The 20,178-nt window shown below is 39.6% G+C and overlaps 1 protein-coding gene across 1 annotated transcript in view; it reads right to left on the reverse strand.

Moving 5' to 3' along the window:
* LOC128861240 (uncharacterized) overlaps positions 1-20,178 on the reverse strand; it is a 78,416-nt gene that overhangs the window by 26,529 nt on the left and 31,709 nt on the right. The window contains exons 11-18 of the mRNA XM_054099218.1: positions 18,020-18,206; positions 12,455-12,646; positions 6,519-6,716; positions 6,270-6,430; positions 4,111-4,233; positions 3,306-3,460; positions 3,076-3,241; positions 64-153 (exon numbers count right to left, since the gene is read on the reverse strand). Of these exons, the coding sequence (XP_053955193.1) occupies positions 64-153; positions 3,076-3,241; positions 3,306-3,460; positions 4,111-4,233; positions 6,270-6,430; positions 6,519-6,716; positions 12,455-12,646; positions 18,020-18,206 (1,272 nt within the window). The remainder of the gene's footprint in view (positions 1-63; positions 154-3,075; positions 3,242-3,305; positions 3,461-4,110; positions 4,234-6,269; positions 6,431-6,518; positions 6,717-12,454; positions 12,647-18,019; positions 18,207-20,178) is intronic.

Raw genomic sequence — 20,178 nt, forward strand, 5'->3', positions numbered from 1 at the left:
AGTATATTTATACCATACATGTATATGTACGTGTGTCGTATGGAAGTAAATTTATCTGCTCACCGCTAAAATTAATTGTCGCGTTATATAGAAGAAACCACATCCAGACCAGGCCGTTAAATCGAAGGCTAACTGCTCGCTGAACCGTTGTGCCTGTAGGACATTAGTATAGAGAGAATAAATCGTTAGCCAACAAAGACGCAAACAAATATGCACAAGCAATTATTCACACACACACTCATAAATGATGCTTAAGTATTCGAGTGAAATTACACAGGTCTACATCGTTTTTTTTTTTCTTTTTCAAATGGGACTAATTTTCGGGGTTCTTTTGGGCGCTAAGTACGAACGTAGATTTTGGTATTTTTAGGCCCAGATTTACCAAACAGCCTGACGTACTAGAGGCTTCAAATTAGTCTAAAATTAAAGCCTTGCACAGAAAATCAGTTAGAAAGAAGTTGTTTTTTTTTTCAGTGCAAAACCAATTTTATTGTAACCTCAAAATGTCAGCTGAAAACCGTCCCGTCGCAATTACGTTTAAGCGACTGATTTTTCCGACGGAAATGGATCAGCTTACACCATAGTAACCATATGTGCAAGCTTTAATTTAAATAAATTACGGTTTTATAAGTAAGCACACCCGAAAACAGGTTCTTTTGAATTCAGGTGTGAAGACATTTCTATCACGATAAAGCTCCTCTTAGAAAATCTTGTGCATACCACAAATAGGAGGAAGAACTCGGCTTTTACACTCCTCCTCCTATTTGTGGTGTGCGTCTTGATGTTGTTCGACAAATGGAGGGACCTACAGTTTCAAGCCGACTCCGAACGGCAGATATTTTTTATGAGGAGCTTTTTCATGGCAGAAATACACTCGGAGGTCTATCGTTGCCTGCCGAGGGGCGACCGCTATTAGAAAAACTTTTTCTTTATTTTGGTGTTTCAGTGAGATTTGAACCCACGTTATATCTAAATTCCGAATGGCAGTCACGCACCATCTCATTCGGCTACGGCGGCCAATGATATACTCGTATATTTAAAGTTCTTATTTTTCAATTCTTGTCTGAGATCTTTGATCCATGGTTTTTCATTTTGAAAAGTTGTCACCAAATTTGTAATCAACGACGCCAGAATCCTCGAGTAGTTATTTTTATGAGCTTAGAAGGGATCCCGGTGGTCTAGAATTAAAAAAAAAATTGATTTTTAGTTTTCTCGATATTTCGAAAGTATAGTAAAGGGTGTTTTTTTTAGAGGTTAGGTTTTCAAGTTGGCACTACTTTTTTCGTAGATGGTCTTTTTGACAGCTGTCACTTGATTTATGCTCAGTTTGGTTTGCCATTTCATAATGAATAGACTTACACCTGATCAAGCGCGTATCACGTTCGGTGAATGGGCCCAAAACGAGATGGCCACTGATCCCGATTTTCACAAGAAAATTTTCTTCAGCGATGAAGCTCACTTTTGGTTGAATGGGTATGTCAATAAGCAAAATTGTCGCATTTGGAGAGAACATAATCGCCAAGCCGTTGCTGAGACGCCGTTACATCCTCAAAAAGTCACTGTTTGGTGTGCTCTATGGGCAGAGGGAATCATTGGTCCATATTTCTTTAAAACTGAAGCCGGCCATAATGTTACAGTCAATGGAGAGCGCTATAGAGCCATGATTAATGACATTTTCGTGCCTGAATTGGACGATGTTGATGTGGACGACCTTTGGTTCCAACAAGACGGCGCTACATGCCATACAGCCAACGCAACAATCGATTTATTGAAGGAAACTTTTGGTGAGCGCATTATCTCGCGCCGTGGACCTGTGGCGTGGCCTCCAAGATCGTGCGATATAACACCACTGGACTATTTCTTGTGGGGCTATGGGAAGTCGCTTGTCTACGCAGATAAGCCCGAGACGTTTGACGTCTTGGAAGAGAATATTCGGCGCGTTATTGCTGACATACGGCCCCAATTGCTGCAAAAAGTGGTCGAAAATTGGGCCTCTCGACTGGAATTTATTCGAGCCAGCCGCGGCGGCCACTTGCCCGAAATCATTTTTAAAACATAATGACAAACCCTTATCTTTATAATAAAGCTAAATTCTTGGCCATAACATTAAATTATATACGTTTTATTTCATCTTGAAAACCTAACCTCTAAAAAAACACCCTTTACGTTTTATTTCATCTTGAAAACCTAACCTCTAAAAAAACACCCTTTACCTTAAGAATATACTGTGCGGAAATTCCCAATATTATAGCTTCTACAGCCCATTAACTAGGTAGAGAGCGATCCGCACGCTCCTGTACCTTTAACTCACGACTTTTTTCGGCCTAGTGTTGTCAAAAAAAAAAAACTATTCAATCGAATCGTATGAAATTTTAATATGTTTTTCACAACATCAATGGTTAACGGCATTACTAGAATTACATTATTATTTCAATTATTTTGATTAAAAAACTGAAAAAACCCCGATTTTTAGAGTGCCAAATTCAAAACTGCACCATTTTGTCAATTTTTTTTTTATTCCAGTGGCGGCACATAGCTACAGTCATACTGATTAAAAATTTTGTTTTTTTGTTTTTTAAGCGCCAAAATAGACCCCACCGTCCAGATCCAATTTTTCGGGAGGGTCAACTTCAGCGCCATTTTCCATTTTCCATAAATATCGTTTTTCATTTTCTTTATTGTAAAAAAAACATTCCTGAAAATACCCTAAATTTTAGAGCTCTATACTTCCGGGACCCCTTAATACAATTTAATAATTTTCCGAACTGTTTATTTTACTTTGGAACTTGCATATAAGCTCATTGTTTTGTTAAGATTGAAGCTTTAATTTGAATAAGTAAAGCGCGTCAAATAATCTTCTCAAACCCATGCCCACTACGGGGCATGAAAGAAAAAATTAATTAATTATTTTAAGAAAAAATTAATTTTGTAGACCTGTGTCATTGAATGAGTTTGCCAAGGACGGAAGATAAAAAGAAAAATGGCAAAGTTGATAATGAAAGTGAAAGAGAATGGGTCAACGGCAATGGGAATGACATTGACACTTATTAAGATGTGGCACAGTTTGAGTCGCACCTCAGCACACCACGACGTGCTCGGCACACTACGCAGAGTCACTAATATACGTTTACCGTAGTCATTTATAGAAGAAGCTATAAAAAGTGTGAGAGCAGTACGAGAAATGGCAAAGAACAGGGAATACCAAAAGGCGATTACAGCAATCAGATCAACGCCAATATTCCTGGAATGAAGAAGAAGATGTTTAAATTTTCCAACTAGAAAGAAAATTTTACAAAGATACGCACTGAAAACTGTTGAATAGCTGAAAGCAAATAAAATACATATTATTGCTGCATGCCAATAGTATCAATGGCGCTATGTTGTCGTTGACTAATTCCATAAGATGCAGCAACTCCAGAAAATGTTCACGAACTTCGGTCCAAAACAGCATTGGAAGTGTCTGCAACAAAAGGAAATTATGAATAAGACGCACGACTCAAATTTAGTATTTGTATTTAACAGCCTCCACTAACATAAAACTGTGAATGTAACATAATATAACTGCAAATTAACGTAAAACGTGTAAAACGATATCACATTCGTAACCCCATTGCGGGCACTTTCAGAATCTCTAATGAAAGCTAAGTTTAATGGGAATCCCAACAGTCACATCATCAGCTATACTTTTCTTCAAGAATATTAATCTTGATCCAGCCAAAGCCTTACATGCCATATGATTTTAATTTCAAGTAAAAAGCTTAAACAAAAGTTCAAAAATATTTTATCCGACATTTCAATGCATTTTTTGTCGAGAAATATCTAAAATTTTAAATAATTTTTAAATAAATTTAAATTTTAAATAAATTTACATAAATTAGCCAATATACTGAATAAAAATTGTTCCTTGACTAACAGTTTTCTGTTTTCCTCTTTTACCAAAATATTAGTTATATTATTTTTATTTTAGTTTTTGTTTTTTAAGTTTACTGCCGGTAGAGTAACAGTTGTCGTAAAGTTGTAGTGCGATTTCCACACTCCTCTTAAATTTTCCATTTGTTTATTTTATTTGTTGTCTACCCGTATTTGTGTTTTGAAATTACATTTATGTACCTTATTATGGACCGCTTCGATACGTTGATGGAGCTGATGAAAACGTGCTGCCAAGCCAATGCTAACGCAAATGATAAAGGCATCAGTAAACGACCTTGGGTAAGCCAGCGTTAAATTGATCCACTGCAAAATGAATATGAAGCCCGTTATATGTACATACATATTAAAAAGCATATAAAATTAAGCAGCCTAAAAAATTTAGCCTTAGTTTACAAAAGAGTCATCATGGTAAATCAAAGGTTAAGAGGTTAAAAATAAAAAGTATGGAAGAGCTAAGAATTTTGATACCCGAGAAAAGGTTATTTCTTAGAAAAAGTACACTTTTTTCCTGCACTTCAAGTCGCCACCAGCACTCTTTCCACGAGTTTTGTTTCGAATTTTTGGAAAGTTTTTTCAAACTAAAATGTAACAATACTAACCAAGGCGCATTCATTAAATGTGATGGCACTAGACCGAAAACAATGTTCTGTACGTTTGATTGTCAAAGCAAAGTATTGGGAAACTCGAAAACAAATAATGAATTTGCCTTGTTTCATATGCGGCTGACAGCCACATGGACACCTCGAAAAAAAAAAACAAATCAGCTAATTTACCAACACCACCTTTAATATTGTAGATACTTGATACTAATTTATACATGAAAACAACAAAAAATAATCCTTACCAGAAATTTGGAACTGTCATTTAAAATAATATTAAGAAAAACTTGAATATTATCAGAAAATTTCGACCTTACAATACGATGTTCTATTTCGTAAATTAACCATATTTACTATGTTGTTCAATAAGTTTTGCAGTTCGATAAGAGAAACACAATTATATGGTTTGAAAAAAAAACACTTTATTTTTAAGTATAGACTCCATGAGCATCAATACACTTGTTCCGACGAGATTCCAGTTTATGAATTTCATCCCTGAGGTGAGAGTCTCCACAGCTGTTATGACCTCATCATTTGATGAAAAACGCTCTTCAATGCAGTTTTTTAGGTTTGGATACAGATGAAAGTCACTAGGGGCCAAATCTGATGAAGATGGTGGATACTTCATCAAAGCGAACTTTAACTTATGGATTTTAGCCATTGCCTAAATGCTCTTGTGACACGGTGCAATGTCCTGATGAAAAAGAATTTTTATTTTTTTCGTATGCAAACTGGGTCTTTTTCCAGAAATTTTGTACTTCAGCTGGTCTAAAAGATTACAATAATATTCATTATTTATTGTTTTACCATTTTGCAGGTAATCCACAAATAAAATTCCTTTCGCATCTCAAAAAGTGATGCTAACAACTTCTTGACCGATTCTTGGGCCCGAACTCGTTTCGGAGCCGAACAGCCAGGTTCACACCACTCTTCAGTCTCTTCTTTTGATTTAGAATCATGATGATATACCCAAGTCTCATGCATAGTGATGAATCGACGCACAAAATTCACTCTATCCTTTTGAAAACGCTCTAAATGTTGCTGAGAAAGTCGCAGAGGAATGTATTTTTGTTCCAGTGTTAGCTAATGTGGCGCCCAATACTTAAGTCAAAATTTACTTACACTGCCCAAAGAGAAGCCTAGGGCTTCTACTACTTCTTTTTCAGTCAGTCAACCCTTTTCCAATACGATTTCCTATATTCTTTCTACAATTTCTGGTGATGTTGCTGTTTTTGGACTCCTTGACGTGTATCGTCTTGAAGGATCGTACGACCACGTTTTAGTTCAGATACCCCATCTTTCTACTGTACTTATTGATGGCGAAAGTACAGTTTCAACATTTGTTCATAAATTCCCTTTGCTTCAATTCAAAATTCAACTGCACAATATTTGATTTTTTCCACAACTATACTAAATGGCTTGTAAACAAAGTATGAATAGATTGAAGTGAAACTTCACACACGTTCGTATGAAGAGTGTGCCAACATAAAAAAAAAAATGGCTGGAAGCAACGTTCACCCTTATCGAACCGCGAACCTTATGAGCAACCTAGTATTTCGTTGCAAATATGCGGCTGGAAAGTGATATTAATAACATATAATAAAGCATATAAGTAAAAAAATAAAATTGAAGCGAGAGCATAAATCTTGACTTCATCAAAGAAATGAATATAATTTACATATATAATTGAATCTTAGTGGATTAATTTATCAATTAAATGTTGATGATTAGTATCCTTACCTCCATTACAGGCAAATACCAAATATTAAACGGCAAAAATTTACTTAAATGAGGTCTCTCCCGCCTGTAGAGACTCTCCCAGAAGCTAACGTTAAACTTGCATTGGATACGCTCTAAATTGCTTTTATGAAAGGAATTGAACACAAGAAAGCAATGCTCCACTGGAAAAGCAAATTGTTAGCCATCAAAATTAACATGATAAATGTATAAAATGACGTTGATGCTCTTTGCCAGCAATGTGCTACTCACCGAGTGCGCTGCACATAACCATAAAACTTAATGCGTAAATGCGCGCCTTCATATTATAAGTCGCATAAATTCGATAAGGTGTACGGAGGAATATCTCCTCAGTGCGACGCCATTCGCGTATGATGAACGGCCACTTTGTAGCTAAACGCCAAAAGTAGATATGCTCCAGCAAGCATACCACGAACAAGGATATTGTGCCTGCCGACCAAGAATGATTACAAGATATTTATGGAGTATTTACATATATAATTGCACTTATATATTATGTATAGGTAACTGCGTATGTAGGTGCGTGTGTACGAGCTTAAATATAGGTATAGATAGGGTGATCTGTAAGTGGTTTTTTTAGGGTGCAATCTATTTCTAGTTGGACTTCTTGATAGAAAGTCAGTATCATATCTTCGCGGAATGAAATGAATCGCTTTACGCTTAAGCAAAATGGGGAAATATTGCAAACTTATTTCCAAAGTCAATCCTGTGTTTCCAAACAGTACATTTATTGAAAAGAAATCAAAAACATTTTTGCTGACAAAGCGCGTTTTCATCTGTATTATTAAGCGACATTGCCGCATCTGTGAAACGGAAAACCCGCACGTGATCATCGAGAAGCCATTGCATCTGCAGAGAATGACGGTTTGGTGAGTATTTTGAAGCGGTTGCATCATTGGCATATTTTCCGTTGAAAATGCTACTGGCAATACGATTTTGGTCAACGATGAATAGAACGGAAGCATGATAAAAGTTTTGTGACCGGAAGTATTAGAAGACATGAACTTGGATGGTCTTAGGTTTCAGTAGTACGGCGTGCCATACCCCACAGCCCATGTCACAGCCGATATTTTACGCGCTGAGTTCGGTAATCGTGTTATGAACCGTCCGGACGATATCAATTGGCCAAAAGAGATTGAGATTTGACCCCCTTGATACCCTATCAAGAACCTTATTTTTTTTTTTTTTTTCTCTTCTTTTTGTCGGGACAACTAGCAAGATCAGCACTCCTACAACGATAAGTTCATTTTATTGCATTCGGGTTCCCTTTTTCATTTTCTTTAAATCTATTCGACCTCCAAAGAAATCTGAGTAGATCTTGATGCTAAGGTGGTCGCTTCTTAACACATCAGGTGCCAAAGACCTCAAGCCTGATTCGAGCGTCCAGCGGCTACGTTGGCTGAGTCATGTCGTCCGAATGTATACAAACGCTCCGGCTCTGAAAGTATTCGATGCGGTACCACCTGGAGGTAGCAGAGGACGATAGATCAGGTGGAGAAGCACTTGGCTTCACTTGGTGTTTCCAAGTGAAGTAATAAAGAAACGACTGGCGCACTCTGTTAAGTTCGGCAAAATTATTTAATAAAGTATTCACTATAAAACCTTTCTCTAACCCTAAAACAGGAGTATTTTACTATTAGCTTCTTCAGAACACGCGCGCAGCTTTCTCTTTCATAGCTTAAATGGATTGAATGATTTTCCTTGTTATGCAGATTCCACATCAGACAATGAAAAATGAGTGGGCGTATTGTCTGGTGGGAACCACTTTTGAGTAAATACATTTAAGTCCGACATAAATACTAAATTCCCCTCCTGCGCTATATGCGTTGTGGGCGCAATTTGTGCGAATAGTTAGACGTTAAAAAGGTCGGCAAAACCCCTAAACTGAACCCTCCCCGAGGGTGCCGACTGGAAATAGGTACCACAGTTCTCATCCTGCACTCAGTTGGGAGCTAGCTAGCTAAGGTAAGACTCCACGGATAAGTGTTCGTTACTCCTTAATAGTACAGCATTTGTAAATGGAGTTTTACCATGGTGTGAGGTAAAGGGCCGGATCAAGGTGTCATGCGACCCGTGCCTAGGATCAGCCTGGCTGGGGGCCCTTTTCAAAAATAGCCCAGTCGCTAACGTGAGCTTACGGATACCATGGATCAATGGAGGGCGCATCTGCGGGTTGAGGACACCGAAATATAAGCTGTATACAGCAGACTGTGAAGGTAAATCAAGGTCTTGTATTATGGCAAAAACAGAACTAACCACATTTATGATTTATAAATATAGCAATAAAGACACAACTACGATAAGCTGGGAGGCAGATGGTAACAAGTACCGGCTATCGTCCTTCTATATGGCACACGGGGATCCAGTCCCATCGCAGCTGTTAAAAGAGCTAATACTGGACAGCGAAGCCTGCGGCAAGATATTACTTATGGGAGGCGACGCAAACGCCCATCACACTACCTGGGGTAGTTCAGATATTAACGAGCGAGGTGAGTCACTCTTTAATTTTATTATGAGTACCAAATTATTGTTCTGCAATCGCGGTAATGAGCCTACCTTTATTGTACGTAATCGTCGGGAAGTTCTTGACATTACGTTAGTCTCAGACTCAATTATAGATAGAATAGTGAATTGGAGGGTACTTAATGCACATTCATTCTCTGATCACAGATATATAGAATGCACGCTCCAAGAAGAGGTCATTCATCCTAAAGCACTAAAATTTAGGAACCATAGGAAAACAAACTGGCTAAGATATTCCCAAGAACTAGCAGAACGTTTGCCCATGGATCCCCCCTTTAACCCCTCTAGCATAGAGGCATTAGACAATATGGTCAGTAGACTGACTAATTGCTGCAACCAAGCCCTGCATAAGGCTTGTCCGGCAGCCAGGTATAGAGGGAAGAATAAGCCACCCTGGTGGACACCCGAACTGAAAAAGCTACAAAAGAATTGCAGGAAACAATTCAATAGAGCCAAACTCTCCCAAAGCGAATGTGAATGGGACCTATACTATGACAAATTAAAAATATATAAGAAAGAAATAAGAAAAGCAAAAAGGTCTTCATGGAGAACTTTTTGTGGGGAGATCGAGACTACGGTGGAGGCATCTCGACTGAGGAAAATCCTAACCAAGTCTGCTCAACCCATAGGGTATCTTCAGAAGCCAGACTCCAGCTGGGCAGAATCCAGCGAAGAATCATTAGACCTATTACTAAATACCCACTTCCCAGGTAACTTAGAGGAAGCGATAACCGCCAATATTCCAACTTCGGATGCGGTACTAGGTACCGACATCCCCAACATTGTCACAGAAGCCAAGATAAACTGGGCTGTAGAAAATTTCCATCCATATAAAACACCGGGACCAGACGGGATAATCCCTGCGCAACTACAACAAACATTGGACAGCATTATGCAATGGCTGATAACCATATTCAGAGCAGCATTACGACTAAACTACGTCCCCCTAAGATGGAGGGAAGTCAAAGTAGTTTTCATACCAAAGGCTGGTAGGAGCTCGCATACAAAGCCTAAAGACTTCAGACCTATTAGCCTTTCCTCATTCCTATTAAAGACGCTAGAGCGATTAATAGACGCCTTTATAAGGGAAAACTTGACCCCGTCGCTACTGGCGAGATCACAACACGCTTACTGTAAAGGTAGATCCACAGAGACAGCATTAAATTCACTAGTTTCAGAGATAGAGAAATCAATAGAGGACAAAGAGTATTCTCTGGTAGCCTTCCTAGACATAGAAGGCGCTTTCAACAACATCCTACCGGAGGCCATAACAAGCGCAATGACTGACTTGGGTGTCGCCGAGGGCCTTGTGAAATTTACTAAACAGTTGCTACTAGGCAGGTTAGTAATTTCGACGTTGGGCCCCTCGACGATACGCAGATCCGTCAGGAGGGGCACCCCTCAGGGCGGTGTACTTTCTCCTCTGCTGTGGATTCTGGCAATGAATCAATTGTTGAAGAATCTAGAGGAAAGGAGAATACACGTAGTGGCCTACGCAGACGATGTTGCAATATTAATAAGAGGGAAATTCCCAGATACCCTCTGCAATATAATGCAAAATGCTTTGAACGATGTAAGCCGGTGGGCTGCATCGAGTGGTCTTGGGGTAAATCCCAGCAAAACAGAACTAATCATGTTCACCAGGAAATACAGGTTACCTGTCCTAAACCCCCCTACTCTTGAGGGTATCACACTATCAATTGGGGAAGAGGCGAGCTACCTAGGACTGATATTAGATAGGAAGCTCTCGTGGAAACAAACGATTAATGATAGAGTAAAAAAAGCAGCCACAGCACTCTATACATGCAAAAGAATTGTGGGGGCAAAATGGGGCCTAACCCCAAAAATAGTACACTGGATATATACAGCAGTGGTACGGCCTATCATGACATACGGTGCATTGGTCTGGTGGCCAATACTCGAGAAAAGAACAACAGTAAAACGCCTAGAAAGTATTCAAAGATGTGCTAGTCTCTGCATAAGCGGGGCACTAAAGACTACACCCACGGCAGCGATGAATGTTATGCTGCATTTATTACCGATTGAGGCCTACAGCAAGCAGCTGGCGGCGAAATCGGCACTTAGGCTAAGAGAATCTTCTAACTTAGCCACTAACAGAAGGGGTCACGCTAGAATACTAGACGAATATCCCTTCCTACATCAAGCGACAGACTTTTGTAGATCAGTAGAGTTGCACTTAAACACATCCTTTACCATAACTTTCCCAACGAAGGAAGATTGGGACAATGGGGTAATGGACAATAAAAGCGGAATCAGCATCTATACAGACGGTTCCAAGCTAAATGATCAAGTAGGCGGAGGCATTTATTCTGAAGGAATGTATGCCAACACCTCATTCCGGTTACCGGATCACTGCAGTGTATTTCAAGCTGAAATTTTGGCTATCAGGGAGGGCCTGCTAGCCCTAAATAAAAGTGTCCTCACCACAGGGGATATAAACATATTTTCAGATAGCCAATCGGCCCTGAAAGCTTTAAAATCGCCCAATATTAACTCGAAGACAGTAAAAGAATGTATCGACGTTTTGACAGAACTATCACAGTACTTTGCAATAAACCTGCTCTGGGTGCCGGGTCATAGAGACATAGAAGGCAACTGCAAAGCAGATGAATTAGCGAGATTGGGGACCACGTTACCGATCCAACCAGACAAAGCGGGCATTCCTATACCCTTAGCAACTTGTAAGATGCTTATAGATAAACACACTATCAGTGCTGCCAACAGGCTGTGGTCTCAGACCTTGACCTGTAGAACTAGTAAAATGACGTGGCCGGAATGGAACATGGGCCGCACAAACCGACTGTTAAAACTAAACAGGAAAAATATGAGAAATCTACTCGGGGTCCTAACAGGACATTGTCTGATTGGCAGACATGCCAGTAGGCTGGGAGCGCCCTATAACGACTATTGTAGAAGCTGTAACGATATTGAAGAAGAAGAGACTATAGAACACTTTCTATGCGGGTGCATGGCTCTGGATGGAAGAAGGTTCAATATTTTAGGAAAAAGTTCCCTGAATAACTTGGCAGAAGTAGCCAATGTAAAAATAACAAGTCTTGTTAAATATATTAAAGCCACAGGTTGGTTCAATGAGGACAATGTAGAGTGAGGAGAGGGGACAGCCCTGGTGGTATCACAATGGGCCTACAGCAGACCTAGGTGTGTCAACCGACAACCACTATACCTACCTACCTACCTAGACGTTAAAACGATGCTGCTCGTCTCCACAACTCAAGTACATATTTTCAACATAATTTTCAAATCGGATTTTGTTTTATTTGTTTGATGTTTTTAATCTATTGTAAAGACTTGATCGGTTGGTATTGACACGAGGTACCATGAAGCCGGGCAACATTTGCTGTGGCGCTTATCATCGACGCTATCGAAGCAGCAAATGTAAGTGAATTTTAGAAATAAATTTGAAAATTTGTAGAACGTTTACAATTTGCTAGACTTTGTAGCGTAATTTGTCAGCAAATACTGAACAGAAATGTTAAGAGTATGTAATGACTGGAGTAGCTGGGTTGGGAGATAAATATCTCATGTTATAGAACTTTTTATGGTTATACAATATTTTTGTGAATAGTGTTGTGCTTCTGCAGTTATATTAAGAAAAAACTTACCTGAGTAGTGAAAAGATATTCCCGCTTTGAACACGGCAAATATAACTGTTCCAAATTCTGTGAAATTTAGCAGTATTACCACCGCCGAGTACAGGGTGCGTACACTGAACCAGTTGTAATGAACGCGTTGCACATCAGCTGCGGTTAGATTCGAAACGGGCAATAAACCGAAAAATTGCGATATGAAGAGTACTAAAAACGAAGAAAAAATTAAAAGAAGAATGTGCGAAATATGCATTTGTTTATTTTTCTAAATTTACTATGCCGCTTAAGCGAAATTAAAATTTAATTAGTGAGTAAAATTTTTTTTTTTTCTCTCATTGACTTTATAGACAAGATAGAAAGAGCTTTACGAAAATTAAAACTGATATATGTGTGTACTCTATTCGCAAATAACGACGCAAAGGAAATGGCGCATCACTAAAAAATGCATGAGCCCCGTTTTTTTCATTCTCATGAAACAGGACAGAAGTGACAAGCCCAAACTTCTCATCCTAGTCTTCATGTTTTCGCATTTACAATTTGATACCGCCTTCGCATGGTGAATGTTTTTTTACGTGAAGTTTTTTCATGCCAGAAAAATACTCGAAGTCTTGCGACGAAAAAGGTAGTATTTCTACGCTAGCCAAGGGCCTACATCTTTGATCATCAGAGTCGCCTGCCTATCTACAAGGTGAAGTCCAAAACAAACCAGATCGAGCTAAAATAGAAACGACAGGAACTTTGCTCTGATAACTTCGAGTTTATGTTTTCAAAAAAGTCCCCTCTAGCCTTGATACACTGCTTTGCGTGATCTAAAAGCTTTTTGAAAGAGTTTTTCAGGCCATTGACCGGAATGTCCTTCAGGATGTCGGCCCAAGCCTTTTGGATGGTCTCTAGGGACGCAAAAAGTTTTCCTTTCATGGTCAAATGCAATTTTCCGAAAAGGTAGAAGTCACAGGCAGCCACATCAGGCGATTTCTAGTCAAAAAATCAAAGTCAAGAGTGGATCGATGAAATGGTACATTACCATGCAATAAGCGCCAGCTTCCTCCTTTACGGTATTCAGGGTGAATTCGACGAATGCGATGCAACAAACACTTCAAAACGCCAAGATAGAAAATTGCATTGACGGTTTGGGCCATTGGCTCGAACTCCTTGTGGGCAATTCCCTTGCAGTCGTAAAAACAAATGAGCATGGACTTCACCGCGTTTAATCACCAGTTACAATGTTGTAAAGAAAGTTCTCGTCTTTTCTCGCCTCTTTAATGAATTCTCTCGAATGTCGATGTTTTACAGACAGTCAACTCCGATTCCATGAATTTCAACGATGATTTCGGTTCATTTTTATAAATTTACGAACAATTTCGCAGGAGTTTTCGGGGATTACTGATTTTGGGCGGGCGGTATGTTCATTGTCATTTATGTCCTCACAACAATCTCTGAAACGTGGAAACCACTCATGAACTCTGGCACGAGATTGACAATCATCGCCATACACTTTTTTCACCAATTCAAATGTTTCGGTAAATGTTTTACCGATTTTAAAATAAAATTTGATATTAGTTGTTCGAAACTCATTTTTGTACTGATGACACAAACATACTGACATCTTAGAAGCAATAACTTCGCTTCCACTGAACCGAATGTCACCAAGCTTTCACAGGAAGTTAGCTATGGATATAACTTCCAACGCAATAACTCATTAAAAAAATCCACATCAAAAACATGTTTATGAGGCGAGTTCTGTTTATTTTGGACTTCACCTTGTATTCATACTTCCACACGCCCCAAAAGTTGGCTTAAGGTTAAATTAGAGGTGACATACCACAGCCCCATAACCATAACCGTGGCCTTAACCATAACGATATTTACTGCCTTCCATTTTTGTATTTATAACAACCATAAACGTTGATATTTACATGCATCCGTAGTCATTTAATTGTTAATTTCTAAGCTAAAGAAAAGATAACAACATGAGCATTACGAGTATATGCCAAATCGAGGAACTTGAAGCGCAGAAGACGACGGCGCGCCTATCCCATTAGTATGGATTGGTTTGGCATACAAACACAGGCAGCTTAACAGCCTCAAACTAAGGTCATGAAATCGCTGGTGAAAATGGCAAATTAAGACTCACCGAAAAAAGTGAAGTAAACGCGAAAAAAAATCATAATAAATACAACAAATCGGCAATCACTATTTATAAAATGGCGGAAAACTAAAATACCATTGATATCTTTGCTTCCGGTTATGGTTATGGCATTATAGTATGGAACCATTAATCGAATGCAGTTTTGCGCATAAGGTTGATTGGAACAGCAGATTTATATGATTATGATTATGGCACCCCTAATTTAACTTTTAGCCCTGACTAAAAACAACCTTTGTCTAAGAAGCTACGAGCTGGCAGCTTTACCCAAAACTCTTAAAAGTTAAATGTACATGTGTATGTATGTGTAGGTAGGTAGGTGATATGGTTGAAATACTAATCTGGCACTCCCCAAGTAGCACTTAAGCGCCGTTTTCATACCATTTTGAGATCTCAGATGGGCAGATATTTAAGCCTTGCCAGCACTGCCTCAGGCGATCGAGGAAAGGAGCACCCAGTGCCCGTAATCGTCTAGTTGCCAAGCGTGGGTGTTTACAGAGAAAGACAAAGAAAGTGCTCAACAGTCTCCTTCTCTGAAAGGTTCCCACAGCTACTGCAATAGGGATTAAATGATAAACCTAGCTTTTTTACGTGTGTGCCGATCGTCTAATGATCGGTAAATACAGATACGAGTTTGCAAATTAAAAAACAAAGAGTCCTGAGAACTTTCTGCGGTCTGCATCTATTGTACTAAGGCCAAAGAGTTTTCGAAATGGCACACGAAGAAACAGAGCTCCATCTGTACAGCGCTTTTCTTCGAACAAATTGTGCAAATTCCTTTTAACAACAGTCAGAGAAATGCCAATAATGTATGCATTAGGTTGGGGAATAAGTTCGTAGCGTTTTTGCCGAAGACTTTTATTTAAACAAAAACACAAATTATATCAATAAGTTAATTAATTATATATTCGCCGTTGCTGTTTCCAACCTCTTCCCACCTCTGGACCAATTCGCCAAAAATCGCCTGGTCTGGTGTCAAAGAAGTTGTTGAGTCATTTTTTAAGGACCTCTTTCTTATCGAAGATAGCGCCCTTCGTATGGTTTGGCAGGGAGCGGAAGTGATGGTAATCGATAGGTGTAAGGTCCGGAGAATACGTCGGATGCTGAGTAACCTCCCATTCGAGCTCTTGGAGTGCGGCTTTGACGAATTGTGCGGCATGGGGCCTAGCGTTGTCGTAAAGGAGTATTGTTTGATTACATCGATCAGGTCTTTTCAGTATAATAACGTTATTCACGTGGTGTAGCAGCGCAATGTAGAGCTCTTTGACCTTCACATCAAAGGTTTTTATGACAGCGACATCCCATTGAGGAACTAAAATACAGGGCAAAGTGAGCCCAGTATACAACTAGTCAAGCAAGCTGAGCTGGAACAGAATTAGTAATAATCACCGTTGGATCGCTTTACACCGAAACAACGCGAAATCGACGCTACAAAACCCGAAATGCTAGACAAGGTGGTGACAAACGCAGAAAGAAGATCGCAGTTTGTGATTGCTAATAAAGGTGGCCATTTGATTGATATTGTATTAAAAAAATTGTTTTAATAAATTAGTTTCCAAAGTTATTCAATGTTTTCATACCGACATAAAAGATGGTGCACCCGACCATAAGTATGTACCAAGATAAAAACACTTATCCAGCCTCTATGTAAAAGCAAGCTTCAGTGCTCTCTTTGGCGTAGCCAAATGATGCTATGCGTGACTACTATTCGACTGTTCCAGGGTTCCTGGGCCACAACACCTGATCAAAAAAAGTTTATCTTATAGCAGTTGCTATTCAACTGGCAATAGAAAAAATCCTGGAATAGTACTGCCATGATGAGATTCATAAAAGACAGTAAATGATTCAATAAGTCGGATCATCGTTTGAGCTAAGTGTGGTTGTTTTAGCTGAAGTCACTTCTTTCAAAAACGCCTATTTTCCTCAGATCTATGTATGTTTCATTGATTGGCTTCGGCGACTAGTAAGGGGTTCAATAAGAAGCTGTGTTACAAATGAAGACACCCTTTTTTAATTTTCAACATAGTCCCCTTTCAGAAAGATACACTTCTCCCAACGCTCCGACTATTTCTTTAACCCCTCAAAAAAATAGGATTTTCGAACTCACCAAAATACGCCTCCATCTCGGCGATAACTTCCTCGTTTGAACACGGTTTTTTTCGCGAGCCATTTCTTCATGTTAGGGAACAAGAAGAAATCGCAGGGAGCCAGATGGGTTGAATACGTGGGGTGCGACAACAATTCATATCCCAATTCATATAGTTTGGCGGTGACAACTACGGATGAAATTGCTGGTGGGTGATTGTGGTGAAACAGCACCTTCTTTTTCGCCAAATGCGTCCGTGTCTCCTTAAATTTTTTGTAAAAGCGATCCACTAACTCACTGTAGTATTGTCCAGTGATCGTTCTTCCTTTTTCTAAAAAATTTATGAAAAAACGGATGTTCGCCCACCTTTAAATTTGTTGCACCAATATCTAACTGGGTTCACAGATGGCGAAGCGTCCTCATAGATGGCATCCAACTTTGCTTTTATCTTCTCGCATTTTTCCCCATCCAAAAACAAAAGGCGTATTACCGAATGATACGGCTCTTTTTCCATCTTAGCGAAAATCACGAAACACATCCTACTCGAATAACTGCCAAATCCAAACTAACTTATCAATCAGTCTGGAATTCGTTTTGACGTCGTTTGATAGAAAGCAGCACACGATGCTAACACCAACTTCCCTCAGGCACGCTCTCTGTCATCAAACTCGGGTACTTATTGAACCGCCCTCATAGGAACCAAATAAAATTTTTTCGAAGGTGTTTCACGACTCAAAACACAGAATAACTCTAGCAAAGCACGTTTTCGAAATTTTCAGAAAAGTGTAGTCTGCGTCGTAGTTTGAAATTTGTGGTGGCTTGCGTTACTGCTGTTATTTTATCTAGTGAGCTAACCATATGTTAAGAAGCTTAAAGTAAAGCTGACTGGGGTTGAGACTTAACATTCCACTAATTATTACGGTTTATACCATCTAACATCATTCATCAAAACAAAGGACTCTTCATTTCGCAAGAGTGATTTCAGTAACCCGTTGTTAGCTAGAAATTCATACAAGTGGATGTTAGTTTACAAAAATGTTTTTATTTTTGTTTTTGCTCTAATTCTAGTAGAATCCTCTAACTAATCCTTGCGACTTATAACGCAATTTCACACACGTGTGCTGCTAAATTTCAGATAGTTAAATTTCGCAGCAGAGCAGTTTCTACAACACTTTTGGCAGTCAACTAATAAACGCCAAAACACCGAAAATTATTTATGTGAAAAGCTGAGATAAATAATTTTACAGCTTCGCAAACTTTAACCAGCGCACACTTTTAACACGAATATATAAGTACGAGTATATAATAATATGAACACTAACATGAATGCTAGCAACAACACACATACCTTTGGAAACACATTTGTGAAAGGTTTGATCCTGCAACTGCTGCGACATGCCGGCTTTTACTGGCACTCTCTCACGCACAGAGTACAAAAATGTAAATGCCACAATTACGTGCAAAAGTTTAAGTTTTGATCGTAGGATATAATCGCAAATATGAACATGGCAGGCGGGTGGTGGCTCAGACGACAACTACTGTTTTCCAACTTGTTAGCTGTGTTAATTGCAAGCAAAATTTATTAAAACACCTATGCAGCGTAGTGTAAGCTCCAAAAGTGCACACTAATTTATTTATGTGTGCGCAATACATTTATGCTGTGGTTCCCCACTGGTGTGCTCATTTCACACTTCTGCAGAAAATGTTCAACGCATTTGACAGCAATGAAAAGCCAAAACTCCAAATGATAAACAATTTAAGGTGGCCTTTTCTTTGCATTGCATGCAATCTACTACTTAGTAGTTTATTTACTTATTTTCAACACTACGCTCTGTGGGTGTAACCAGTTGAATGTACCTGCAGACACACGAATAACTACACAACCAAATGTGTCCTTGGGTGTGTGCTCGGATCGTATGAGTGAATGCGGTTGCAATTTACTAGAAGGCGTTGCTGGCCATATTGCTAATTATATCGTGTGACAATCGCAGATAAACACATGACAGCAAAACCAATGATAACAACAAAAGCTATAGCTCGTATACGTGCATACTTACATTTGGGCAATTCCATTGCAAACGGCGTTGAGTTCATGCGGGGGTTACATTCATTATTTAGAAGTTGAAATTAGGGACTCCCAAAATGTACTTGGGTATGTGAAATTATTACTAGAGGAATTTATTAATATGTAAAGTGAGATCTTTTGCAATTTTACGAAAGGTCTAAAAAACGGTTAGTCGGCAACTTTGAATACATTTTTGCCAAATCAGAAAACATCAAATAATTTGGCATACAGGCTTTGATTGAAAAATAATGAGCCTTCCCGCGCGGAGCGTCTGCCAAGCGGTCAACCGAATCGGCTGGTGGGGAAAATGATCGTTGGACCTTCCCCTTCCACTAGAAACCGGTCCCAGTTCGCTGGCAACAGCGGTGCAGTCAACATCGCTCCGCGCGTGAAAGCTGTTTTAAATGTCTGTTAGGATTTTGCAGTGGCGAATATGCAGCGATCGTTGGAGCAACGTTATTCGATAAATTTTTGTGTAAAGCTAAACAAAACGAGTACCGAAACCATTGGGCTACTCAAGGAGGCTTACGTGGACCAATCTCTGTCCAGTGCCTAGGTAAAACGGTGGCACAAATCGTTCAAGGAAGACCGGGAGTACGTCGAAGACGAGCAGCGATCTAGAAGGCCTTCGACGAAGCAAACATACGAAGATGTGCACCGGGTTCGTGAATTTTTGAACATTGACCGTCGTGCTAGTCTACGTGAGATTGAATTGAATTGAATTTGAAGAGGTCGAGCCAAGGAGCACCAGGAGATTTGGTGGCTCCTAAAACACTCAGGCTAAAAAGCCCATTGTATTTAAAGCTCTGGAAAGGGGGTAGATAGTCAAGGAGGGAGGGAGAAAAGTATCAGAGAAAGAGATAGGAAAGAATAGAGACAGAGATAGAGATAGTTAGTCCTGTGAGAATTTTCCAGATTCTTTGGCGAATCTGTAAATGTCCTCCAGTTTTAGAGAACGAATATTACTCATTCCCATGACATCGGAACCCAATACCCGTAGTCGCGCTCTAGCAAAGGCTCTCTCACTCACAGAGAAAGTGCTCAGTGCTATCCGGCTCCTCCAAGCAGGACAGGCATACCGGGTCCTCGATGATTCCAATGGTGGTCATATGCTGACCCCATGGGTTGTGTCCTGTAATGATGCCGACCATCAACCGAATGTCTTTCCTTCTAAGTTTTAGTAGAAAGTTTGACAGTTTTCTGTTCGGACTTGTCACAAAACACTTTGCAGTTCTGCAGCGTTCTAGACCGGACCATCGCTCTTTATGTAGATTGCCTACATAATCGTTGATCCAATTCTTGATTCCTGCGGGACTGATTCCGATTATTGGCTCTGGCCCCTGTGGGGGCACCGCTGATCCACGGTTGGCCAATTCGTCGGCAATTTCGTTTCCTTGAACACCGGAGTGTCCCGGAACCCATATAAGTACAAGCCTGTTTTG

This window comes from Anastrepha ludens, chromosome 4 (assembly GCF_028408465.1).
Source record: "Anastrepha ludens isolate Willacy chromosome 4, idAnaLude1.1, whole genome shotgun sequence".
Taxonomy (NCBI): Eukaryota; Metazoa; Arthropoda; class Insecta; order Diptera; family Tephritidae; genus Anastrepha; species Anastrepha ludens.